The 25,145-nt window shown below is 52.1% G+C and overlaps 10 protein-coding genes across 10 annotated transcripts; 5 read left to right on the top strand and 5 right to left on the bottom strand.

Moving 5' to 3' along the window:
- Positions 1 to 813: 813 nt before the first annotated feature.
- POSPLADRAFT_1047538 (hypothetical protein) lies at positions 814 to 1,965 on the bottom strand (the record flags this gene model as incomplete). Its single annotated transcript, XM_024479313.1, has 4 exons — positions 814 to 1,005; positions 1,038 to 1,292; positions 1,435 to 1,819; positions 1,868 to 1,965. The coding sequence occupies 4 exons, from the start codon at positions 1,963 to 1,965 to the stop codon at positions 814 to 816; spliced, it is 930 nt and encodes a 309-aa protein (XP_024338110.1).
- Positions 1,966 to 2,691: 726 nt separating this feature from the next.
- POSPLADRAFT_1146207 (hypothetical protein) lies at positions 2,692 to 5,466 on the top strand (the record flags this gene model as incomplete). The annotated part of the gene is made up of 5 exons (XM_024485896.1): positions 2,692 to 2,958; positions 3,038 to 3,142; positions 3,189 to 4,747; positions 4,804 to 5,062; positions 5,119 to 5,466. 5 exons carry the CDS (start codon positions 2,692 to 2,694, stop codon positions 5,464 to 5,466), a joined length of 2,538 nt encoding a protein of 845 aa, XP_024338111.1.
- A 754-nt stretch (positions 5,467 to 6,220) lies between these two features.
- Positions 6,221 to 6,923, bottom strand: POSPLADRAFT_1040435 (hypothetical protein; the record flags this gene model as incomplete). The annotated part of the gene is made up of 2 exons (XM_024477745.1): positions 6,762 to 6,923; positions 6,221 to 6,698 (listed from the first exon to the last, which is right to left on the bottom strand). A coding segment is annotated over exon 2 (198 nt), but the record flags the coding sequence as incomplete, so codon positions are not given.
- A 613-nt stretch (positions 6,924 to 7,536) lies between these two features.
- On the top strand, positions 7,537 to 9,227 carry POSPLADRAFT_1058233 (hypothetical protein; the record flags this gene model as incomplete). The annotated part of the gene is made up of 4 exons (XM_024481011.1): positions 7,537 to 8,029; positions 8,090 to 8,238; positions 8,284 to 8,724; positions 8,778 to 9,227. 4 exons carry the CDS (start codon positions 7,537 to 7,539, stop codon positions 9,225 to 9,227), a joined length of 1,533 nt encoding a protein of 510 aa, XP_024338113.1.
- Positions 9,228 to 9,486: 259 nt separating this feature from the next.
- On the bottom strand, positions 9,487 to 11,511 carry POSPLADRAFT_1146494 (hypothetical protein; the record flags this gene model as incomplete). Its single annotated transcript, XM_024485941.1, has 10 exons — positions 9,487 to 9,756; positions 9,809 to 9,915; positions 9,979 to 10,100; positions 10,153 to 10,270; positions 10,331 to 10,378; positions 10,454 to 10,576; positions 10,637 to 10,733; positions 10,803 to 11,011; positions 11,085 to 11,274; positions 11,344 to 11,511. 10 exons carry the CDS (start codon positions 11,509 to 11,511, stop codon positions 9,487 to 9,489), a joined length of 1,452 nt encoding a protein of 483 aa, XP_024338114.1.
- Positions 11,512 to 12,311: 800 nt separating this feature from the next.
- POSPLADRAFT_1146264 (hypothetical protein) lies at positions 12,312 to 14,403 on the bottom strand (the record flags this gene model as incomplete). The annotated part of the gene is made up of 9 exons (XM_024485907.1): positions 12,312 to 12,698; positions 12,767 to 12,873; positions 13,187 to 13,275; positions 13,396 to 13,471; positions 13,534 to 13,633; positions 13,686 to 13,736; positions 13,851 to 13,903; positions 13,965 to 14,151; positions 14,359 to 14,403. 9 exons carry the CDS (start codon positions 14,401 to 14,403, stop codon positions 12,312 to 12,314), a joined length of 1,095 nt encoding a protein of 364 aa, XP_024338115.1.
- A 909-nt stretch (positions 14,404 to 15,312) lies between these two features.
- POSPLADRAFT_1040437 (hypothetical protein) lies at positions 15,313 to 16,126 on the top strand. The gene is made up of 2 exons (XM_024477746.1): positions 15,313 to 15,509; positions 15,584 to 16,126. The coding sequence occupies exon 2, from the start codon at positions 15,729 to 15,731 to the stop codon at positions 15,936 to 15,938; it is 210 nt and encodes a 69-aa protein (XP_024338116.1). The 5' UTR covers positions 15,313 to 15,509; positions 15,584 to 15,728; the 3' UTR covers positions 15,939 to 16,126.
- Positions 16,127 to 16,727: 601 nt separating this feature from the next.
- POSPLADRAFT_1034767 (hypothetical protein) lies at positions 16,728 to 18,223 on the top strand (the record flags this gene model as incomplete). The annotated part of the gene is made up of 6 exons (XM_024477048.1): positions 16,728 to 16,786; positions 16,972 to 17,018; positions 17,064 to 17,087; positions 17,154 to 17,675; positions 17,735 to 18,063; positions 18,137 to 18,223. The coding sequence occupies 6 exons, from the start codon at positions 16,728 to 16,730 to the stop codon at positions 18,221 to 18,223; spliced, it is 1,068 nt and encodes a 355-aa protein (XP_024338117.1).
- A 452-nt stretch (positions 18,224 to 18,675) lies between these two features.
- POSPLADRAFT_1058236 (hypothetical protein) lies at positions 18,676 to 20,022 on the bottom strand (the record flags this gene model as incomplete). The annotated part of the gene is made up of 1 exon (XM_024481012.1): positions 18,676 to 20,022. One exon carries the CDS (start codon positions 20,020 to 20,022, stop codon positions 18,676 to 18,678), a length of 1,347 nt encoding a protein of 448 aa, XP_024338118.1.
- Positions 20,023 to 21,643: 1,621 nt separating this feature from the next.
- On the top strand, positions 21,644 to 22,760 carry POSPLADRAFT_1145808 (hypothetical protein; the record flags this gene model as incomplete). The annotated part of the gene is made up of 2 exons (XM_024485846.1): positions 21,644 to 22,294; positions 22,377 to 22,760. The coding sequence occupies 2 exons, from the start codon at positions 21,644 to 21,646 to the stop codon at positions 22,758 to 22,760; spliced, it is 1,035 nt and encodes a 344-aa protein (XP_024338119.1).
- Between the last annotated feature and the right edge of the window lie 2,385 nt (positions 22,761 to 25,145).

Here is a 25,145-nt window from a genome sequence, read left to right on the forward strand (position 1 = left end):
GACGCCACCCAACCCGTTCGCAACATGGGAGCAGTACGGGACTGCATGGGGTGGTAGCGGCGTTGACGAGTCAGCCTGTGGCGGACGACGAGCGCGGCGCACGCCTGTTCATCGCGCCGCCCAGTGATTGGCACAGGCCCTTGTGACGACGTAACGTGCGCCTGCGGTTCATGCGGGCGCGAAGCTACTATCGGGAAGGGAAGCACAGAGGGACCCTGCGATGGCGTAGATGCCACAGGCGGGACGAGGGGACGTGGTACAGCGGAGGAAGGCTGTGATGGAGCGGGGGTCGGCTGCAATGGAGCAGGGGCAGGCTGCGATACTGCAAGTCCTGGCTTCGACGGCGCAGGGGCCGGCTGCGACGGTGTAGAAGCCGGCTGCGACGGTGTAGAAGCAGGCTGCGACGGCCCGTACTTCGCAACCGAGACGAGTGGCTGAGACGGAGCAGCCTGTGACGAAGCGGACTGTGACGAAGCGGCCGCTGGTTTAGACGATGAGGAGGATGGCGAGGAGGAGGACGGCGAGGAAGAGGACGGCGAGGAAGAGGACGGCGAGGAAGAGGACGGCGAGGAGGAGGACGACGAGGAGGAGGCGGCGACGATAGGCGGCGAGGCGGCGACGGCGGATCGCGAGGAGGCAGCCGCAGGCCGCGAGGAGGAGGCGGCGGCGGAAAGTTGTAACAATGAAGAAGCCGCGGCAAGTCGTGATGAGGAGGCGGCGGCGGGTTGCGATGATGAGGCGGCAGGTGGCGAGGTGGCGACAGGCCGCGATGCCGTGGAGGCGGCGGCAGGCTGTAACGCAGCAGGAGCAGGCCTAGACGGAGCGGGGGCTGGTTGGGATAGAGCAGGGGCTAGCTGCGACGGCCCAGATTTCGCAGCCGAAGATGGCGAAGAAGAAGGCCGGGAAGAAGGCTGCGACGGCCCTGCAACCGCAGCTGAGGTGGAGGCCTGGGATGTACCGGAGGAAGGCTGCGATGGTCCAGGAGCCTGTGGCATTCAATGAGCGCTGAACAGACTTGGAGGGAATATGTTACGTACCGTTGCTGGTGGCGCCACATATGACTTCACGGTGTTCGCCACAGCCGCATTACGTTCAGAAACGCTCTTTGCGGGTGTGATAGGACGCGTTGGTATCATCCAACCCTGAGGCGTTTGGTATGGTGCGTCGGCTGGGCGTGTGGCGGCGACGGCAGGAGACGCGTTGGTTGTCGTGTTGATCTTGTCCCCGTTGACCCGGCTCGCATTCGACGCGTTGGTGGACGTCGAAGCTGTCGCACTGGGGAGCTTTTGGACCTGAGCAGTGAGTTGGGGCACAATCATTTCAAAGTCACGTAAAGTAAGACAGGGGGAGAGGGATTTGAGGTGGTGTGTGGCGGTCAAAGCGGTTCAGAAGCGAGATGAGCGTGAGAGTAGAGAGGTGAGAGGCAAGACGTACCGGTTTGGCGGTGTTTTGTACCTCGGCAGTTGACGGCAGTGGCACTCGTTCGATTGTCTTTCCCTTTTGGTCCACTGCCAGTGGCGTTGCATCTGTTTCCGGTTCCGGTAATACAGCTGGCTGTGCGTTTGTACTTGTACTCGAGATCGCTCGATTGTCGTCGTTAGTATGAGAGGTTAATGCAGGTGTAATTGTACTCTCGGGGAGAGATGATTCCTCTCGTTGTTGCTGGGGCGCGGATGCACTTTCCTCGACCGAGCTGGGAGAGGAAAGTCGCGCGCGAGGGGAGTCGGGAGGTGTCGGTAGGGGGCTGGACGACGTGGTTGACGCGGGAGAATGTGCAGTGACGTCTGAGTCGTTGGGATCCTCCTTAGATGGCTTCTGCCTACGCGCCGCTCAGGAAAGCATAGCGAATGGCAGCAGCGGAACATACCTCTGATGGGAGACTTTTGGCGGCAAAGCGACTGGCCGTGTGTCTCGGTATTGGGACCATTGAGGATCATGCTGCTTGGACTGTCTAAACCGACCCATGGCGAGACGAATGCGGATGATAAAGAGTAGTTGATTGTGAAGAGAGATACTAAATGTGCTGTTATATGTACAGAGCTGGGCAACCTGAGAACAAGTAGCATGTACAGCTTGCCTTGGCAATCTTACTGAGCTTTGGCCGTCCTGGGCAAGGAAGATATGGCGGTCTTAGCCGAGGCGACGCTGAATACAAGATGGCTGTTCGGGTATAAAGCATCCATCTGGGGTGACTGTATGTCTTGTAGCTATACAATTGTTTAGCAGACATAACCGGGGATTGAGACGAAGCAATCGACAAGAGCATATCAGTGATGAAAGTACCCTGTTATCACGTGGCAGTGGAACGGCAACGACACAACAAGAAAGACAATAAACAAATACCAGCTGGCAATGTTAGCGAGACACCTTAGAAACGAAGTACAACAGATCGAGGACTGTGACATTCTCTAGCCGCTTCAGATATCGAGAGCTGACCCAGATTCGAGCTTGCGTTAAGACATAAGAGCGGCAATTGGGCGAAGGCTATACGCGATCACGTGATAAGACGCGCTCCGCGCTCCGACGCGTCCTTAAAGTCGAACCAACACGTGTGCTTATGTAAGGTGGCTAACACGCGTTGAACACACCGCAGAATTCACAAGTTGACCTTCTTGCTTTCGGTTCCTTTGCTATCGACGACGACCTCGACATCGAACGGCGTTAGGCCTAGCTTGCACGATGTCGACGCCAATGTATACGAATATGCCCCCTCCTCCACGTCGCGTCCCCTTCAACCACCATGCAATCAACCACCCCGCCCTCAACCCTGCTATTGACGTTGTCAACCCTCGACACATCATGTCGGATACGCCCCCGAAGCCTCAGGACCCCGTCAAGCCGCCGTCATCACCACCACTACCGAGACAGAACGCCAAGGTGACCCCACCATCGCCGCCAAAAATCATCACGGACAAGAGCCATTCCGTGGAGTTCGTGCGTGTCGGTATGCTCGGCGAGGTATGTCGGGATGGCCTCGTGTGCGCCTGGAAAAGGCTGACATGGCGCTGCGTACACTTGCTGATTTCGCTCACTCAAGGGTGGATTCGCGCGGGTGTACGAAGTCAAGGATTCTCGCAACAATCGTTCAGCGTGTAAGGTAGTTACCAAATCTTCCCTTAAGACGAAGAAAGCCAAGACCAAGGTACGCGTGTCATTGTGTGAAAGGTATCTCGCTGACATTCTCCTAGCTGTATGCCGAGATCAAGATTCACCGCTCGCTCGACCACCCTAACATTGTACGCTTCCAGGAATGTTTTGAGGACGATGAGAACGTCTACATGACACTTGAGCTGTGCCATAACGGCTCTCTTATGGACATGCTCCGCCGGCGACGCCGCTTCACGGAGCCAGAGTCGAGATTCTTCATGGTACAACTGATCGGAGCGTGTCATTACATGCACACGCACCAGGTGATCCACCGGGACCTAAAGCTGGGCAACATTTTCTTGGACAGGAACATGAACGTGAAGGTTGGCGACTTTGGGCTCGCGGCGTTGATCGAGAACCCGGGCGAGCGCAAGAAGACGATCTGCGGTACACCAAATTACATCGCGCCTGAGGTGCTGTTCGACACCGCAAATGGCCACAGTTTCGAGGTCGACACGTGGTCGATCGGTGTCATCTTGTACACCCTCGTGATTGGTCGTCCGCCGTTCCAGACGAAAGACGTGAAGGCGATCTACAAAAGGATTCGGGACAACGAGTACGAGTTTCCAGCAGACCGCATAGTGTCACGCGCAGTGCAGGAGCTTGTGCAGCAGACCCTCACGCCGGATCCTCAGCAGCGTCCGACGTTACACGAGATCGTTGACCACGAGTGGTTCACGAGGGGCATTGTGCCAGGATATATTCCCACGACTGCTCACGATGGGGCGCCAGACTGGAAACATATTACTCGCGACATCTCGGAGGCAAATCTCAAGCGCTTGAGACGGAACGCGAAGCTCGATGAAGACCAAGTTACGAACATCGCTGTTCCGTCTGCACCACCTCCAACAGCCCTTGCTTCAGGTGCGGCCCCAAATGCTGCCAAGTACAAGGGCGTATCGTCGCATCTTGCGCAACAGGAGAAGGAGTTCCAGAAGGCAATCCAGCCCGGGAGTCCAATCTCTGCCCTACTCAGCTCCGCTCGCACGCCGCTCATGGTCGCACCGGCGACTGCGCGTGGCGAAAACCCAGTTTTTCGAAAGTTACAGGCTGTGTCGGCTGTGAGCCGTTCGCCAGCACGCGTACGTCTGCAGAACATCGACGAAGAGGACGATGGGAGTGCAAAGAGGGAAGAGGCACGGAAGAAGGAGCTCGAGTCGCAGAAGGCCCGGATCGTAGCGCAAATGGTTCCTGGGAGTGCGGCACCATCCGCGTGTGGGCAGGAGGACCAGGAGAACATCCCACCCCCTGCTGCACGCGGCGAGCTTCGAACGCGCGAACGCCCGCGCGAGAAGGTGTACGAGAAGGCTCAGGACGTACCCGTAGCGGATACCGGTCTACCTTCTTCTGGAAGCCTTCCACTCCGTGTCAACGGATTCGACGCGGCGGCCCAGACACTTACCGCCGCGTTCGACGCCAAGGCGGCCGGCAGGCTGTTTAGAGACCCGCGTGAGGATGCTGCGTTGCCCGACCCAAACGTGTTCATTGCGTCTTGGGTTGATTACTGCAACAAGTATGGCATGGGCTATGCGCTGACCGACGGATCTGTTGGCGTGCATTTCAATGATAGCACGACCATGGTTCTCTCTGCGGATAAGCGGTATGCACAGCTTACACTCGATGAGCTGAAGATACGACTAGCTGATGCTGTTGCAGGCACTTCGATTACATCTCTTCGCGTCGCCAGGGTTCGGTGTACGTCCGGAAGAACTGCACTGTATCCGAGTATCCGGAGGAGCTCAAGAGCAAGGTATACCTCCTCAAGCACTTTGAGCGATATATCATGGACAAGCTTTATGGCGAGTACGACTACACGTTCAAGGACCTCGACCGGACGAAAGGCATGGACTTCGTCCAGAAGTACTTGCGTATGAAACACGTGATAGTGTTTAAGATGAGTCATGACGTTCTACAGGTTTGTTCCCGCTCTTGTCTCCGTCTTGTTAGACAGTGCTGATTTGCGATCGCCAGTTCAACTTCTACGACCACACAAAAGTCATTCTCTCTTCGCAGGGTTTACTCATCACGCACATTGACAAGAACTACAAGCTCACACGGTGGACTCTCGCCGAGGTCATGGCCCTAGCGCTTCGCCCTCCTGCTACTGATCCTGACCAAGCGAAGTTCAACCAGCGTCTGCTGGACAAGCTCAAGTACTGCAAGGAGGTGCTGGTGTCCATCCAGAACGCGAGCGCTACAATAGGTCAGCCCGCAAACGGTCAAATAGAAGGCGGTGCCACCGTAGATCCGGAAGGCTTCGCAATGCCGAGAGCAGTCCCTGCGATGAGTGCGCGATCATCGAAGACATCTCTGCGGTAAACTGCCAAGTCGTCCGGTGAACACAGTGGATATTTTTATCCGTTGGTTCTCTCTGTCATGCGGGTTGTCGACGTCAGGTCGTCAGCCAGTTGGACTCTCTCCCCCCACATAGTCCGATTTCGATACCCCTTGGTGATCATCGTTGTTGTCTCGTAGGAGCATCTCTCTTGATTCACTCTTCTCATTCGCTTTCGTCTCACTATTCGTATTGCATCTCGATCCCACCGCACGTCCCCTTCTTCCCCCACATCCTCCATCAGTCTTATATATTGTCAGCATCAGTCTTCATCTTATCATGATTACGACCAGCCATATACGTTGACGTTCTACTTACGCACTTGACGTCGTAGATGTGCAATGCCATCGGGAGCTTTGCTCTGCCGGAATGACAATGCACCGGTGTCTGCTAACATGATGTGTCACAATATGCAACATGTTCCGGGTGCCGAATTACTATGCGGATGAGACGCGTCAGTGAACATACTGGCCAGCAACTCTACCAAGTATGACAGACCACTTGTGAAGGGTAAATGTAGCATTCTGAAACCCCTACGTACGGCTCTAGGGGTTGCTCAGGTTTCGATACGTCCTCTTATACACTTGAATTTTTCCGCACTACAGCGCTGAACGATAAGCCTCGCTATGAGTAATAGCAATCGTAGGCGTTGACGCGTTACCCACGTGCTGGGAAAGCTCCCCGCATACTTGTCGATCGCGGTCGCACTATCTCGCTCCCATCTCCCTGCGTCCATGTCCGCTCCAGTTCTCTTCGTCGATGGAGGACGGTACTAGCGATGGCCAAACGGGCGAGCTCTTCGATCTGCTCGACCCTCTCGCACCTGTCTGATAAACATGAGCTGTCCGTCTTACCTCTCTCCTTATCGGCTTCGCTCTGCGCTATCGAGCGCAGATGCATAGGATGGCGTCCTATGTAGCCTGTGGGATCGAGAAACCAACCAACACCAGGAGTCCTCCAGGAAATCTGAGAGGCTGTACGTATGCATGATGACATTGCAACCAGGCAATCTGGGAAGGCTCACGATGTGGCCCCCATTTTGCTGGTGTTGTCTGCATGCAAACACCTGCTAGTATCTTGTTGTTCGTCGAGATGAACTTATGACAAGATAATCTCTCTTAGGAGAGATGAGGAAATCACATTTCCTTACCCCTGCTCTGGCTTGTGTGGGTCAGAGATGGGGAGAGCAGATTCTGCTCGTTGGTTCTCGAGCACGATGGGAAGAAACTTGAGTTCACTCAGGTACTGCGAGCCTCTGGTATTTATGTGCATATCTCACATCTGGTATGGTTGCACGAGGGGAGTGCGGTGAGCAACTGGACTACTTTGTGATCGGTGCTGGTCGTCGCTGGTGAGCGGACCGACGCTGCGCCCTTCGCGGGTGCGCGTCATGTCTCATGGACATTAATTTTTGGGCCACTATCGACCTCCTTGAGAGGTCTACGGTTTTTGTCGCTGTTCTTTATGGCACATTAAACACAAACTAGGAATGTGAATGTATACACAAAGCTGACTATTGATATCCACGAGGCCTGTGAGTGATCCTGCGATAGAACATAGGTGTGTTCCTCTCAATCAAGCGCAAGCCAGCGAATAGTAGCCCGGATGTTATGGTTGACGATAACTGCTACTGCTTCGAGTACGCCCAGGAAGAGTTTCGGCGATCTGCTCGCGCAGGCTAGACCGAGGAAACGACATAATCGGGCGAACACAATCAAAGAGCACTCGAAGGTGTCCATAAGTACAGTGGCTCAATCTGTTCGATTCTCCGCTTTCTAATATGTGTTCGCAGGTATACATCACCATTATGCGTACTTATACTTGCAGCAAGACAAAGGTGCGTTACGCCACTAAGCTATGACCTCGGCGCTTATCTGTGTCAAAGCAACAGAATGCCACGGCCCCACCTGTCCAAACTCCGACCTGGATTTGATTCAACTTCAGAGAACACCGATTATCCTTCCTCCGAGCCACTACCGCCTTTTTGCACTCAGTCCTTTGGCGAACGCGCTCGCTGCCGACACACACCTTCGACCACAAAACAAACAATAAGAATGTCTCCTACACAAAGTACGCGCTACCAGCGGTATACGCAAACCAGCGATGCACTTCTGGAACCTCCGTTGCGTCACGAGGAAAGCGAACATGCGTTAAATACTTCGGGAGCTCTCAACGTAGCCTCTACCTCACGGGCCACGTCCGAACAGTCCGCCGTGGTAGCCGCACATCAAAGCGATTCACCTGTGGCCGCGTCCAAGAGCGACCCTTCCCATACACTGAGCAAGCGGCGTCGACTATCAGCGCCACGAGCTCAGAAGCCCTCCAGAACGTCTCAGGAGGTGCACGCGAATGTCGATACATGTACCGCAGCCACGGCCCCATCGGCGCCACAGGATTTTGAGAGATCTGCGCCCACTACACGCACCCAGAAGCCTGACCGTATCCGGCGACCTCCAAATGCCTTCATTCTTTTTCGCACCCACTCGTTCCAGGAGCGGAAGAATGAGACGGGAACGATGAAGCAGTCAATGCTTTCCAAGATCATCGGTAAGCCATCGTGACTGCTGCTGCTGCATCCAGCTTTAACACAGCTTCCATTCTACGCAGGTCAGGAGTGGCACCAGCTTTCTGAGGACGAGAAGGCTGTATGGATGGAGAAAGCAGAGAAGGCTAAGGAGGAACATCGCCTGCGATATCCTGACTACGTCTTCCGTCCGGCGCGAAATAACGGTACAAAGGAGACTTCGAAGAAGCGGGTTTGCGGGGAGACTGAGTCGGGGAGTGAGCCTCACTGCGGACAGCTGCCAAAGAGAGCCACCAAACGGGCGCGGATACACAACCCAACCCCACAGTCGATATCACGAGTGGCGTCCGAGCCGGCAATGGCGGTGGCGGGCATGTTAACATCGTCGTCAAGAATGCAACGCCACGCCTCAGCGCCCTGCATAGGAGAGGCAATGACTGAGCATCTTGCCCTTCCAACGATTCCGTCGACTCATTTGGCTACTACACTCCAGAGGCCACCACGAGGTACTAGCGTCAGTCGCCATCGCCATTCGGCAGCGCACCCTGTCGCGTTCAACACTCCAATGACGTTGGGGCACACCACGCCTGTAGATCTGCTGTATTCCTCACTTCCACCCCTTGAGCTCGACCCCGCGCTATTCGACCCTGCCTTCCTGTACTCAGCGGTTCAAGGCTTTGGAACTCAGGATGCATCGTTCGCTCCTCAGGCTAGCTATGTAAGTGTTGTATTCCTATATGCTTTTTCTCGCTCACTGAACCTATCCGTTAGCTCGTCCCATCTCTCGACTCCAGTCATCAGCTTCTGCAACCCGCAGTGCATGGTGGCGCACCTGCCGAGCAATTTTATGGTTCGAGCGCATCTGCTCCTCTCGGCGCCCAGTTCATAGGCCCGGCGCACGCATCGCGGTCATTAGACGTCGATGTGCCTACATTCGATCCTCGCTTCTTGACCCAATCGCTGTTCGACCTGACGACGCTGACATCATCAACCTCGTCCTGGAACTCTCCTTCCGTTTCCAGTCTTCAGACGCTAGATTGCAATTTCCCTGACATACTCGCGCTACCGCCCTCTCCGTACGCCCTGGTCAATCCAGCAGAGACCGGCAGTCTCAATTCAGATCATTTTATTGCGGGTTCATTCGCTGGGGAACAGGACACCTTTGCTGAGCAGCTAAGAGAGTTCGAGTGGTTAAACTCTCGGACAGTTTTCAACGGGTGACACGGCCTTCGTGGAGATGACGTTTAAATGATTTGATAAATTCCTGTGAACGCGGCACATTGATGCGCTTAGAGTCTTTAGTAGATGATTACTCCTGTAATTTACTGTATTTTATAGACGAACCCATCTGATATCTAGTTCTACCTGTCAACAGTGGATCAAATACCAGCTCGATACAAAGATATAGTCGCAGCTGCTACCATGCTAGCATATGGGCGACTTAACCTAATTTATCCCTTCTCTAGTCTGTTGCAAAAAGTTATCGGCCTCCCTTCTGTTCCTCGCTGAGTACAACGTAATCACGCCTAGACGACTGCATCCGGGCGTTCCTGACAGCATAGAAGGCGGCAATAAAAGCAAGAATGAGCGCGACGATCGACATGACAATGATGATGGCCGAATTGCGGAGAATGGGGGCCAGGGGGTCGGGGGGCAACGGCACGGTGTAACCATAGGCTTGGGCGAAGCTCTCGAGCCGTGCGAGATTCTGCTCAGGGAATTGGCATGCTGCCAGGTTTGCGTCTGTCACCTAGGCCAGAGTCAGCCGCTGTGCGCTGTAATGAAGAGACTGATAAACGTACGCTGAGGAGCTGTACAAACGGCAGAGTAGTATTCCCGTCAGATTGTCGCAGATTCAGGTTGTACAGGGCGTATACATTCCGGAGGAATGTGTCACCGAGGAGAAGCACTATGGTGGATGTCGGCTCACATCAGACTGTCGTCCTGGACTATAGCATTACAGCGCACATACTATTCCCGTCCCAAGGTGGACCTTGCGCGCGCTGGAACGCGCCGGTGCACGCAACGGTATTATTGTAGTAATGTCCGGTTGGGATAACAGAGTCAAGCGGATTGACGGGATATTCGACCCCACTACAACGATACATGACCAAAAGATGAATAGATAGACGTGTAGGAAACGCACCCAATTACGAAGCTAACATTGAGCATAGTTTCGCATGATACAAGAGCCGCCAGTCCATCCGACGTAATCTCAGCGTCCGCTCCGTATATGAACTCGACTAGCTCAGGACTAATAGAGGCTATTCAACGTATGCATCGTGACAATCAGTAGGTGTCAAAAAAGAGGTGCTGGATCTCACTCGTTGGCGTTCCGGAGTCGAGTACTGCCGTGAACACAGTTCCGTTTGCTGTGCTGGAGGTGTTATTTGTGAGTCACGAATAATATTTTCCCTCATTATACGACCAGACGTGCCTCGAATTACGCCAATTGCCATTGACTTTGATCCCGTCAAGATAGACCGTCCAGTAATACCGACCTAGCGTTGTGTTCACGATAGGCAACACGGGCTGGCTGGTGATACCGGCGTATTCCGAGATTGGGTCCCCTGCAATTTAGTTCTGCGCTCAACAAAGCGAAGTAAAGTAGGTCATCCTAGATTGCATACCCATTGTAAATACGCCACCTGATGAGCGAACTTCTCCATCGTTGCGGGTCATTAGCATCGTAAATTGGGGTGTCAAGTTGGGGTTCTGTGCGAATATCTACATGTTCTCGGATTATGCTGCCGTTAAGCAAGACAGGGAGAATGAGTAGTGAGGCTCGGTACTCACGTTCTCTACGGGGTTCCCTCCATTTGAAGCGGTGTAATTGGCTTGCTTGAAGGCATTATTGATCGCGGTGTCATTATTCGGGCTGGTGGTAATACCAAAAAGAACCGTGAGCCAGTAATAACATGGAAAGATGTATACTAACGGAGCAATACCCATAAGTCCGTTGATTCCAGGCACGATAAAACCGCTTGCTGGTTCGAGCACATTGACTACATCCAATGTAAAAGACACGATGTTATATAGTTAACCACAGGAAGAGTATCATAGGGGACGCGAACTTACTGAACGGTTGTTCCTTGATTGTAAAATTAGCGAACTGTGTCTCAGCCAGTAAGACGAAACCTGAAACGGCCGATCCAAGACCCGTGCCACCACCGTAGTCGATCATCACTGTAATAGATGTATTTGTGTAATTTGACAATGTTGTATCGGTCTTCAGCCAGAACTCATGGCTCCCTGTATCCAAGATCATCTACCTGCCGTAAATGATCAGGGTTGTAGCGCCGAGAGTGAGAGCTGGGAACCACGGCAGAAGACTCACTTCGAAAGGTCTACCTGACACTAAGACTTCGCCAACATATCTACTATCATTGAGGTTATCATAGCCTGCAAGTTCATCCACTGTTCTCATCGTGGCACGAATAGAGCGGCTACTGTATCCCTTGGGAATCCGCTCTATACGAAAAGGAATGCGAACGCCACTGGACATAACGGGGGCGGATAGAGACAATAGGCTAGTAACGATCGCAGCGACCCTGACGGCGTGCATTTTATCAAAGTATAGAAGGAGCAGCAAGTTATCGTGAAGGAAAAGCTATCGCCGAAAGTACCATATAACGAATCCGTACGCAACACACAGCATGCCAAAGACAAACAGGTATCAGGACGCTCATAAACCTGTGAAGTTCAGATTGTGAAAGAACACATTAGGGATATGGACACGCTGTACTAGCACTAGCCCTGAGTGACAGATGGCAACTGTCCGCTGAATTGAGCGCGCTGCCAGCGCTGGGACGACCAAGTAGATTTTTCCGGTCGGTGAACAACATAGGAAACTCACTGTCCATAATCGCATTTATGACATCCTTACCACCGCCAGTGCGCGTCAAGATGAGAGGGCGGCCCTACTATATCTGGAAGATTCGCGTCCACTGTATTGGCGGACGCTACTGGCCAAGTGCGACGTTGCAGACAGCATCATGTGTACAGCGCCCACGAGCAGTGAAGGAATTTAATGACAGATACCTTAAGGTTATGTCCAACGCCAAACATCATAGCATTGCCCCACTACGGAACAGTAACAGCCTGGCATGTCAGACGAAGCTCTGATGAAGACTATCGCATGGCACTGTTGGAGCAGAGCAGAAAGCGGCCGGGTTATGCAATACAGGAATGGCGGTCCTAAGCGGAATATAAATATGTAAATTATACTTCCCATAGCATGTGCGCTCAGCGGTATCGATACACACTAGCAGTCCACAGCTCAAAGGTTCCCATGCAGAGGTGGCCTCACTCCGAGTAGCTCGAGACAAATGTCTTCTGCTCACCCATAGGGGCAACAACACGGTAGCCTTGACCCGTCTTGGAGCGCTGGCCAGCGCACGAGACGCCAAGGACGACTAGCACGAGGACAAGCACGCCAGCAAGAAGGCCGAGGATGATATATGAGTTGCGCGTGAGCGTAGAGAAGTCGGGCGAGGACGAAGATGCAGGCGTAGAGTCTGTAACGTCGCCCGCAAGATGTGCACCCGTGGACACTTTGGCATCATTGCTGGAGTCGCTCGAATTGTCCGAGGAATCGTAATTGTTGACGATGCTGGAGATGTTCTTCCAGCTATCCAGTCGCTGCTGGTTCCAGTTTTCAAAGTTGGCCCATGCCTCGTTGGGATCGGTGAGCTGAAGGCGCGGATAGAACGAGCGCTCGTTAGGGACCGACGGGGCAATGAAGCAGGCTCAACACGCACGGGGATCATCTGAACATATGGTCTAGTCGTGTTGCCCCAGTTCCTGTTTGGGTTGTGGTTGTACAGCGTGTACACGTTACGCAAGAAACTGTCACCGAGGAGAAGCGCTATCAAGGGCAGTCGTCAGAGCAGTTACAACGATGCGGGTTTGGAACCGGAGAGACACTCACTGCCTGGAGGGAAGCCACTTAATCGCTCGAAGGAGCCATAACACTCCACTGTACCATTCTGCGTCACGTTGTTGGGAGTCGTGAGATCGAGAGGGTTGATCGGCATCTCAACATCCCTGGAGCGCCGTTCAATGCAACAGCAAACCTGAGCATGAATTGAGGACATACCCGAACACAAATGTCATGTTGATCTTGAGATCGCAGGGTGCATAAGATATGGTGTCGTCTTGGAAGCGGGGTGTGTCGGCACCGTAGAGCATGTCCACGAACTCTGAGTCCATCAAGGCAGTAGGAGTCCCAGCATCAAGGATTGCCGTGAGGTTCTTCGCGCCGGTTGGCCTAGGATAAGACACTTAATATCAGGTCACTCTTTCGATTGACCGGAAAAGCCAGCTCACTCACCCAGCCTCAAATCGCTTGCCGTTGATAATGATGGCATCCATGTGGATCGACCATTACTGTTCAAAGAGGAAGTTGTCGATCACGGGCATGGCGGGTGCGTCCTCAATGTATTCGTATCCAGAGATCGGGTCGCCTGAATTGTCAGCAATTAGCACAAAGTAGTGGAAATGCACAGCCTCAGATCTCGACACTGACCAAATGTGAATTCGCCACCTGAGGATGTAATGTTATTGCCGTAGTACCGTGAAAAGAGCATCGTGAATTGAGGCGGGAAGTAGGGGTACTGAGCGAAGATCTGACAAGAATGGTGAGTAAAGACAGGAACACCGTTCTAGTTATAGTCCTACATTGGACACGGGACGCGAGCCGTTGTACGGACTCTTTGCCTTCGACAGCGACTGTTGAATATCATTGCCGGCTGTGGGTCTAAAGCGCAATATTTGGTTAGATTTGATTGTGTTGCAATACGCACATGGCTGTACGTACGGGCTCAGTCCTACTAATCCACTTACACCGGGGAACAGAAGCCCAGTGCCATCCTCTGTAGTCATGTTAGTCACATCGACTGTAAACACGAACCAAGTGCTATCAATACCATGCAAATAGATAGAGCATGACACACGCACCGAAAGTCTGATTGTGAACAGTGAAGCCGCCAAACTCGGCTTCCGCCGTCAAGATATATCCACTGACCCTGGACTGGCCTCCCTTCGTACCGTAATTCGTACCACTAATAACACTGGTGTTGATAGCGTTCTCGAATGTGACGTTCGTTGATATCCAGAAATCCGGACTACCGGTATCGAGAATCACCTGTGAGCAGAGTCAGACCAAGTATCTGAGCTAAGAGCGAGTTAGGCGTGCCTCGAATGAGTGCCCGCCGATTGTAATGTTCCCTACGTATCGCTCGTCGATGAAATTTTCGTATCCTGAGAGAGCGTGCAGATCCGGATTGGAAGTGTGCTTCTTGCCAGTGGACATTGAATGAGAGCGGCTCCTTTCAAATGATTGACGGCGCACAGGCACACGGAGAGCAGAGGTGGACGCCACGAGGGCAGAAAACATTACTAGACCAGAAAATACGGAACCCCGCATCGTAAGAAAAGAAGAGATGGAGAGAAAGAGGAAGAGGAAGAAAGACGTACACCATCAACTGCAGTGTTGATCGCTCGAATAAATAACTGATGACGGCAGTCTCAACGCCAGCGCTCATGCCTGTCAGTGCCCCAAAAGACAACGTGCGCGTCGGGAGGCTCGGTGTTGCGCTAGGGGATAGCCAAGACACAGTGCCTGATATAACGCGTCGGCAATTCAGCTGAGTAAGAAATGACTTAGAATCCGCTTGTTCACTGAGCACCCGGCACGGCGGAGGGCAATTCGTAGAGTGAGCGCCTGGCGGGAAGGGTATTGCGACCATCAGATCAACGCGGCAAAGCTTGTGAAGACAAGTGGCTATGCAGCATCTTGCACTAAAGCATAGCCACACACGAGGGCCAAGCAGGCAATACAGCTGTCGTATCTCGCATACTAATGTCAAGGCTGTAGTCTCACTGCAACAGACATCGCCCGACATCGATTTATGAGACGGCAGGTTGTGAGATTGTACAAGCGAACTTTCCAATGCAGGTATGTCGGAAGAGGCTGTCCACAGCACAATACCGGATGCCAGCAGGACGACGCGTCAATCCCAGGTACAGTAGAGCTGTGAGACTACCAAGCGTGTCCAAGGGGCACTAGTATGTGAAATAGGAACGATGGGCTGCTTGACCGGTTAATTAGCCCAGACCTAGAAGTCAAATTAACCTATATAATTCACGGCTAATTAGCTGGTATAAGTCGTGGTTCAAGCAGTACTTGTTAACTGGTAAAACATCGCTATCTCACGGTAAAGTCCCCTATATACTGGACAGCACGCAGTCGCTATCGTCAACCATCCCGCTTCAAGGGACCGTCACTACCGCTGGCCTTTGATACGTGCTCTGCTCTATTCTTGTCCCGACGCTGTACTTCAGGGCGTTCTTCAACAAGGATCTCCTTCAGAAATAGCGCGTCGATCGACTCCCGTTCAAGCATCATGATTACCAGCCTTTCTGCACTGTAACGTCGAATGCTCAACTCATGGACGTAACAAACCACAATATGGAGAAAAAGGTGCCACGAAGACATCTGAGGTACGGCATGAACTGTCCGTCACAACTGTGAATACGATTATATCTAACCCCGTATACAATGCCAATACTCGCAGGTACTGTCATCGTCCAGCGCAGCGTTCTTGTTGCTAGCTGAAGACGTACTTTTCTTGATTGTATCTCATCTGGGAAACGTCCGACGCTTTCGACCTGTCTGTCACCGCTCATTCGCTTCATCAGCTCGGAATACGCCAAACCACCATGGGTGAAACCTCTAGAAGACGTTGGGGCAGAATATGCGTGTTCATTCTCGAGTATATTTCCGATTGCGCTCGCAGGGTGCGACACCTCACTATCGATCTTCACCGATCGGAAGTCCTCATGGCACTGGGTTACCTTGCTACCCTCCTACGAGAAACCAATAGTCTTAGGTCTGTTTCTCTTTCCCTTGCTGACGTTGTGTCGGAGTAGGCGACAGGAAGCCAGGAAGTAGCATCGGCAGCCGCGGCTCTCCCGGGCCTGGTTAGCTTGGACCTGATAAGCCTTCGACAGAAGAAATCTCTCGAGTTTCTTCCTTGATTGGCTAGCCGTCCCCAACAGCTAACGCTTCACGCTCGATGCCACGGCGACTGTTCGTGGTCCAATCGGCCTTTCGCCGGATGAAAGTCTCGCGAAAGCATTCGCATCGCGCATCGCCGACAACGACCCATCGTTCCGCTACGACATGATTACGTTCGGTGACCGACTGGAATATGCTGACCGATGCTACCTCCTTTTCAGCGCAATCTTACAATGGTGTGAAGCCTCTGCTGAAAGACGCACAATGCGATCTCTGTCCTTCGGGCTTGGCGCGCACATGAGTGAGAGATTGATATATCTAGACGATACAGCTTGACACTCAATGGCATTCTATACTAATGCGATGTCTCACTGAATGCGTATTCATAATAAAGATGGTCTTCCGAGAAACTGTTCGAAGGTGCGGTTATGTTGCGATGATCCTAACTACCAACACCAGCTCATGACATGCCAACATACCATGTCGTACATACAGGAATACTTGAGTTACAATGTAGCTTTGAATTGATGTCCAGCAACACTGTGGCTGTGTCGTGACGGTCATATCTCAGGCAAGTATAACATTATAATAATCCGGCAATCTTGCGGCATCCCTTCTGTGCAGCTGTGAGCCAAAAGAAGCCCCCAACTACGCGTGGCAGAGCAATTTTAGTGATCGGAGTGCATTGCTAACAGACCAATATGTGTAAAGTGAATACAGCGACTCTCACCGGGTTTCTTATTGAAATTTGCCGAAACCTGTGAGTCTCTGATGACAAACATGCTGGCCTTTCACGTCGTCTGCTACGCAGCATTTACTATGGTTCACTTGCGCCTCAGGCCCGCATATAGCATCTATCTTCCGGATCCAGCCACATTCATAACACTTAAATTCATGTTCTGAACCGATTCTCGAGAGTCAAAGCTCATGCATGCTGTGGATCAGGAACAAGGCACAATCGATCTGTGGGTGCGAGATCGTTGTTCCTCCGGGTACGTTTTCCGCATGCGTTGATCTTTCCTTGACGACAGCTACAGTGCACTTGCTACTATACAAGTCCGGTGCGCGAGGCGTGGCCACGATGATGTTTCAGAGTACACGCTCTGCGATCTCATGACATACAATAGGACACACTACCATTCTTCAAGGGTCGAGTAAGTTGAACAAAGAAGGTCGAGTGCAACAGCTCCTCGGATATACGCCTATCATCTCCTCGAGGTCAAAAGAGATGTCGAGCGTGCAGGTCAGCCTTCGCGTTACCTTGGGCATACTCATTCAATTGAGTCCTTCACGCACCATGTCTCCCGTGGTTCCCTACCCCAGTCATTCCTTTGCTCCACCCCAAACATCCAACTTCGACCAACACCGGGAATTGTTCAGTCACTGGGCAGCTCAACCTACACGCCAGCTTGAACTTCATTTCGTTCGCCGATATGCCAATTTCTCCCAAGCGAAGGCCCGTGCGGTGCCCACTACGAGCGCCCCGAACGATAACACTATGTTATCTATGATAAATGCATGCGCTCCGACGGGTTTCTACGCCGTAATGGGCGCCTGCCTTGGCGTGACTACGCTCGTTTGTCTTATAGCAGCCGTCATACTGAGCAGACGAAGGACAACAGGATCAAGATCCCCTTGTCTCAACGAAGGTGCGAATCTCCATCTCCTGCTACGCTTTATCTAAATCGATCAACTGACTTGCGTCTAGCCGAGAGGCCTAGCTTGCGCATTGATCCCAACTTCCGGCCGTGTAGCTATGTATGCAACCAGTACCCGAGGATGTTCTGCACACATTCTGGACCATCACACTGCACGCCTTCGACAAGTGCACAGTCCGCGGTGCAGAAAATAATGACTACAGAGGAGCTGGTAACTCCTTCGGCAGGCACACCCCTTCACGCCTCGACGTCCGCTGCGTCTCCCATTGAATCTATCCAAATTCAGAACACAACATTGGGCGAAGAGGGACGTCCGCCATCGTATTCAACATATGAAGAATCCCTGGAAAGTGAGCCGCCACGACATGACGTCGCGGAGGTGAGTGTATCAGAGCCCATACAGGTGAGTCTCGCCAAAACCTCGTGAGAAATTGTAGACTGACGGCCCGCAGGCTTCTCGTGTCATCATAAATAACCCGATGCTGAAACCTGAAACATACCTTGAGTATGTGGATTTCAATGCGACGGAGCCAACGTGAGGCTTCGAGTTATGAAGGTGAAATAGGCGCCAAGCGTGTACTGCTCATTCATGGCTGAAATGGTTCACTTGGGCATCCAGGACTCTCTAAATAATCGTGAAAATGTGTGTTACCCTAGGACTGGATGCATCACCTCCCGGTGTCCCGGTAGCAAGTTGAAGGACAATCAGTAGTTATATCTGTCAGCTAATTCATCCGTACATCTCACTCACTGGTACCAATCCGAACCTCACCTTGTCTCTTAACCATATACTTCTCCTGTGTAGCCATTGCGCACGTAATGAATTGTATCAGGAATACATTCACGTAGTACTGAGTACAAAACGACAGAAATAAGGATAAACATTAATACTACAAGTACTCGAACGCTGCGATATACACACTAGACTGTTGAAATCATCGTCATTGTTGTCATTTCCGGTGGCAAAAGTCATGACCAGTGCGACATGCAATCAAGCCATCGCCATCATATTAGGGTGGTTCATATCCCTCCGTGATAGGAACTGTGCGGCCGCCGAGCAACTCGCGAGCCCGCGGAAGTCCTCTTCTAAAGCGTCCCAGTCGTCGTCGTCGTCGTCATCACTCCCGGCGAAGAAGAATTTTGGGCTTTGCGGACGGAAAGCCTCCTCCATCAAGCGCGATCGCACAGCGTCTTCGTCCTCAGACTCGTCGGTGCATATGCTTGTCTCTTCCACGTACGCGGACGTATCGGCATAAGCGTCCACTGAGTAGGCATGTATGTCCACATCAGCGCAAGCCCATTGGCGAGTAGTGTGTTCGAGGAGCTCTACCCGCAATGCCGTGTCCTCGGGGGAGGTCAACCGCGGGGAAACGGTAAGAGGGTCGGTGGTAGAAACGTCCATGAGGAACTGCCAGCGCTCGAGCCATGTACGCTGCCACTCCGTCGCAGTCAGGATGGGATTCGACAAGGGCGCCCTTGTCTTGCCTTTGGCGAGGTCCTCGTCCGCGTGTTCATCCCCGACAAGCGTGTCTTCTTCGTCGCTATCCGTCGGTGAGCGTGATTGGGGTGCTGTAGGAGTGGTAGGAGGTGGTAAGCGAGAGGATGAACGGAGCATCTCATGTAGGAATAGAATCTTGAGCATGGTGTACATGGGAAAGCGGCAGAACGCGCGGTCCATGGCAGCGCTTTGGGGATCGTGTAGGCCGGCGAGAGACCCAATGCGTGGGTATATTGGCGCGGAGGGATCCGAGCTTGCGACTCGTTGGGGGACAAGTGGTGGTCGATCTTGAGGTTGCGGCTCAGGAGAAAGGGCGATGCCGCCGTATGCAGCTGCGGCAACAGCAGCAGCCGGTTGATTGTTCCATGCGTCGCGGCGTATATCCCATACGCGTTTCACGAGACCAAAGGCCGCGTAGGAAAAGCCATGATATACAGGAGGAGCAGAGAAGTCAAAATCATCGTGTGCTGAAGGTACAGGGTTTACCGCAGGCGGCGGGGGAGATGTGGCGGGCGCGGGCACATGTGAGGCCTTTGCAGTCTTCAGCGACTCCACAGACACAGGAGTGAGGCGTATTATTTTTGCGAGTTCGTCATCTTCCGGATCTGACTCCGAATCGCTGTCGGAGCCAGTAATGACTTTCACATGATGGTTGGGCATAACGAAGCGCGAGCAGAAGACTTCGTCATCGTCATCGTCGGATACTTCGCTGCATGAGCTACTGAAAAAATCGAGAGGAAGTTGGCACCGTTTTGTACGCCTCAAGGGTGGTCGTTTTGTTTCCGTGCGGCTCTCAAAGAGTAATGGGAACGGCGATGAATCGTCGCTGCCCACCGACATGGGAGGGGTCGGATCTGCCGGGCGCGCCATCAACATCTGAGTGCTGCAAGATAGTGAGGGAGCGTTGGGTAAGTCTTAAGTGTACAAGGGATGCATGAACTCGATATAGCAGAGAGCAAGTCGCGGTGGACATCCGAACGCGTTGGGCGTGCCACAAAAGCAACCAGGTCGCGTTCGTCACGTGCTTGCCATACAGCCTCTCAAAATATCAAATCAAGAGCATTTATTTATATATGTCCACGCTTATCTAAGTACCTTCATGGTCTCGTGTTTATGTGTGGGAAATGTATGACATAAGCGGTCCTCCGTTTTCGCGTTTTCCAACATCTCTCAAGCTTTCTAACCACCATGGCAGCAGACTCGAAGCCGCGATGCTCGTCCCGCACAGGACCTTGTGTTCACAACTGCGAGCGGGCTAAGGTCTGAGTATTTTATTCCTCTGAATTGCTCCTCATTGGAGCCGGCTGTAATTGCCAAGCGACACACCAGAAGCTCGCATGTGTTACGGTTCTTTCATTTCGGACGCATTACTTCGGACCACGGAACCTTATCTCTATTTTACCATATATGTCTTTTGTTTTCTCATGCCTATCTCGGACCTTACCTATGTCACAGATATGCTCATTCCTCTTCACATATGCTCTCTCATGTAATATGTAGTTACTCATGCGGTTTGTACAATATATAAGCAGACTGAAGCTGAGGGCAATCCTCAGTCTTCAGTTGGCACTTTCAACGCTAAAAACCTAGCCGTGTCATTAACTGAAGACTACTCTACTCCGAACTCGCTCGACCGGTATTACCGCGTCTTTCAAACCCTTGTATTCGAGAGTGACCACCCTCCGGTACTAAACCCGGGCCACATAGGGCAAAGAACTCTCTAAATACAAGTCTCCACATCCAATCCTACCCGAGCCACCCCACCGCTCACTCTCTACATCCGCACATCAAACGTCCGAGACAACACAGTCTTGCAGAGCCGGGCACTAGGCTTAAAGTGTAGCCATTATTGGCATTTTCATTCGAACGCCCACCGCAGGCACTTTGACAAGGGTAGATAGCTACGTACAGAGCCGGTCGACTCGAGACGAACCTTCGGGAGATTTACCTTCAGTGGTAGTCTCCAAGGGGCCAAATCCCCTCCGTGATTAGGCAACCCAGTGCATAATAGTCAAAAGCACCACGGGGCTCACGGCGATCGCGAATCGAGTTGATTACTGCGGAGCCTAGATAAGTAACAGTAGGCTAGTGTAGCAATACTTTGTCCCTGCGAGTTACCCCTATTGGCTAAGAGGAAGACTTAGCGGTAGGAACAGGGAATCTTTTCACCATCCGGAGATAAACGGCTGTGCGGGCTTGGATAGCCTTTTTGGGTTGATCCTGTTTTGGTGACAGGGGACCAGGCAGCGCGTGGATTTGATAGACCCAGAAAGCGGTCTGGTTTTGGAAACTTGGGCTCCGGGGTCAGGAAATCCCCGAATTGGATCGCGAGGTCGGAAATTCCTCGGCAGAATCAGGGAGCAGAGCAATTGAGGCGGCACGCTCCACCGCAGCCTCTGTATAGGCAATTAGGCTCCACGGTCGGAAATTCCGTGAATAGAACCACGCTCTTCACAACATCATGTCGAACCCATGGGAGGATCCAAACGCGCCTCGTCAGGGCCCATCATCCCCCGACGAGCTCATGCGGACTCCAAACCGCTCACCGCAACGGCCGCAGTCACGACGGTCACCACCGAGGTTGGCACAGCCTCAACCATCCTACCCTCAGGTCCCGGTAAATCCGAGACCCGCCCCACCAGTTCCTCCGCCCAACGCACTCGCCATCGCACTCTCCCAAATCGCAACCTTGTTGCAAAATCAACAACAAGGTGGAGGTCGAAAACCTGTAGTAAACAAACCAAAGGATTTCGACGGCAATAAGGATGAGTACGAAAAGTGGAAGATGGAGATGCGGCTGTTCCTGGCCGATCACCAGATCAACGACGATAACAGGAGAACCAATATTATCGTCAGCTATATCCGCGGGCCGAAGGTAGACGCCTTCATCCGAATCCTGTACAATACAAATTGTATTGGCGGATATTGGCAGATCTCCAGTACAGATCTTTGGGGGATCCTGGACGACCACTATGTCGATGCTAGCCTAAGAGAAAAGGCTCAGCAAAAGATCGAGTACGTGCGTCAGGGAAATCGGTCGGCCGACGATTACATCGTCGAGTTTGAGGATCTGGCAAGTCAGGCCGGATACAATTTGGGTGACGAACATGTGGTTAGGTTGCTAAAACGAGGCACCAGCCAAAACGTGATCGACCAAGTCTACATGAGTGGGAACATTCCCACCACTTATGTAGAATGGTGCACCCGTATCCGCGGCATTGACCGCAACTGGCGAATTCGCCAGGAGGAAAAAGCTTTGTGGAGCCGCTACCACGGCAACTCAAACGCTTCTGGAAGCAAGCCGGCAACACAACCGGCTCGTCAAGCTGCTCCAGCAGCACCACAAAGAACTCCTGGGGTCATACCAGTGGCCGGGGTCTCATACCAGCCAAGAAGGGATGGAACGGGTACTTTGTACCAAGGAGGTGGGCAGCCGATGCAGATCGATCGGGCTTGCATCAAATGCGGAGCGAAGAAAACAGAAAAAGGGACATGCGGAGACACGTGGCATCTACCAAACCGGGCGGCAGGGCCTCAGCCACAACGAGTACGTGAGCTGGCTGTCGAAACGGGGGTAGAGACGGAGACTGAAAACCCCACAACGGTCAACCTGGACAATGAGGAACAGGGACTAAATTATTTACGCTCCCTCTATGCATCGAGGCCCGAGCTTTTCACAAAGGCGGGTTTTCGGCTCGGCAACAACTGAATGCGCCAGTTGCACTGCCAATTATGAACAGATTTTCTCCTTTATCGGACAGCGTGGATCTCATTGAGCACAATGATGTATCCCCTACGGACTTACATACACGTGATACGCTATCTATTAATACATACAAAGCGGAGGCGTCTCACAATGAGCGCGGCAGTGCTATAACTGTGCTTAATTCCTCCACCAAAAATACAAAAACATCGAGAAAATCATCGAGCGCATCGAAACCAAAAACCACGTTGAAGATCTATCTCGACGATCCAAGAGCCATAGCTCCAAAGCGACAAACGGAGGGCTCTGTCGGATATGATCTTTACGCGGCAGAAGATTTATTTATAGCTGCACATTCTCGCACGTTAGTAGACACAGGAATCCGAATGGAGATGCCTAAAGGCGTATATGGCCGAATCGCCCCACGATCTGGACTCGCAGTCAAAGGTCTAGACGTAGGCGCTGGTGTAATCGATCCCGATTACACTGGACGACTTAAGGTTCTCCTCATCAACAATTCGGACAAGGAATTCCATGTCGAATATAGCATGAGAATTGCGCAGTTGATCCTGGAGTGTGCCGAGGTTCCGGAAATAGACATTGCCCAAGGGACGATTCAGGACACTATACGAGGTACCGGTGGCTTTGGAAGCACTGGTGAGAAGTTGCGTGGAAATGTAGTTGTAAAGGGAGTAGGTCGTGGTCGACAGATGGAGCTACCTATCGCGGTCATCATTCCCAAAACGGAACAGGTGATCGACACGCGAGCATTATTAGACTCAGGAAGTACGGGATCGTGCATCGATAGGAATTTTGTGGTACGACATGGTATTGAAGTACACAAATTCGAAAACCCTATCAAAGTCTATAATGCAGATGGGTCGGCGAATTCTGGGGGAAGGATCACGGACTATGTCGAACTCGTAGTAGGCACTGGGAAGCACAAGGAGAAACGTCAATTCCTTGTGACTGAATTACAGAGTGCGGAAGTATTCTTGGGCTTCGATTGGATTCAGTACCATAATCCAACCATCGATTGGCAGCGAAAGCTGTTAAAATTCGATCGATGCCCAGAATCATGCTCTGTTTTCAGCGAAAACCTGGTCGAACACGAGGATCGTATATTTATGATGGATAGCAATGCATGGCTTAGAACCGTCCATGAACGAAAAGAGTACCTTCGCGCCAATGCTACGGACATCGCGATAGCGGAGGGAAAATACAAAGCTAAAAAGATGGAGGATGTTGTTCCGGAACATTACCGAGATTACGCCGACGTGTTCTCCGAAGACACGTTTAATGCTCTTCCTGATCGGAAGCCATGGGACCACGCGATAGAACTCCTACCGGGAGCTAAACCTTATTGCGGAAAAGTCTATCCCATGACTCTGAACGAGCAGAAGGCGCTAGATGAATTTCTAGAAGAAAATCTCAGAACCGGACGCATTAGACCCTCGAAGTCACCATGGGGGGCCCCATTCTTCTTTGTGAAGAAAAAGGACGGGAAATTGCGGCCTGTGCAGGACTATCGTAAATTAAACGAGATGACAAAGAAAAACAAATACCCTCTGCCACTCATCTCAGAACTATTGAATAAGTTAAAAAACTGTCGTTATTTCTCGAAGCTGGACATCAGATGGGGATACAACAACGTTCGTATGAAAAAGGGTGACGAAGAGAAAGCCGCATTCATCACGAATCGCGGGCTTTACGAACCCCTGGTCATGTTCTTTGGCCTCACGAACTCCCCTGCCACCTTCCAAATGATGATGAATGACTTATTCTATGAGATGATAATGGAAGGGAAGGTCATCGTTTATTTAGATGATATCTTGATATTCTCTGACGATTTGCAAACGCATCGTGAGGACGTTCGGCGTGTATTCGACATACTGCGCCTAAACAAACTCACGTGTAAGCCGGAAAAATGCGAATTTGAAAAGTCAGAAGTCGAATATCTCGGACATCTTATTTCATATGGAACGATACGGATGGACCCTGGGAAAGTGGCGGCGGTCGCGGAATGGCCCGAGCCCACATGCAAGAAGGACTTGCAAAGTTTCCTGGGATTTGCGAACTTTTACCGTAGATTTGTAAAGGACTTCGCCCGAATTGCGACGCCTTTGAACCGCTTGACTGGCAATGTTGAGTGGGAGTTTGGAGCCGGATGCAAGGAAGCATTTGGTAGGCTCAAAGACACTCTTACGAACGCTCCAGTTCTCGGTATTCCCACAGACAATGATCCGTTTAGAGTAGAAGT

This window comes from Postia placenta (assembly GCF_002117355.1).
Source record: "Postia placenta MAD-698-R-SB12 unplaced genomic scaffold POSPLAscaffold_9, whole genome shotgun sequence".
Lineage (NCBI taxonomy): Eukaryota > Fungi > Basidiomycota > Agaricomycetes > Polyporales > Adustoporiaceae > Rhodonia > Rhodonia placenta.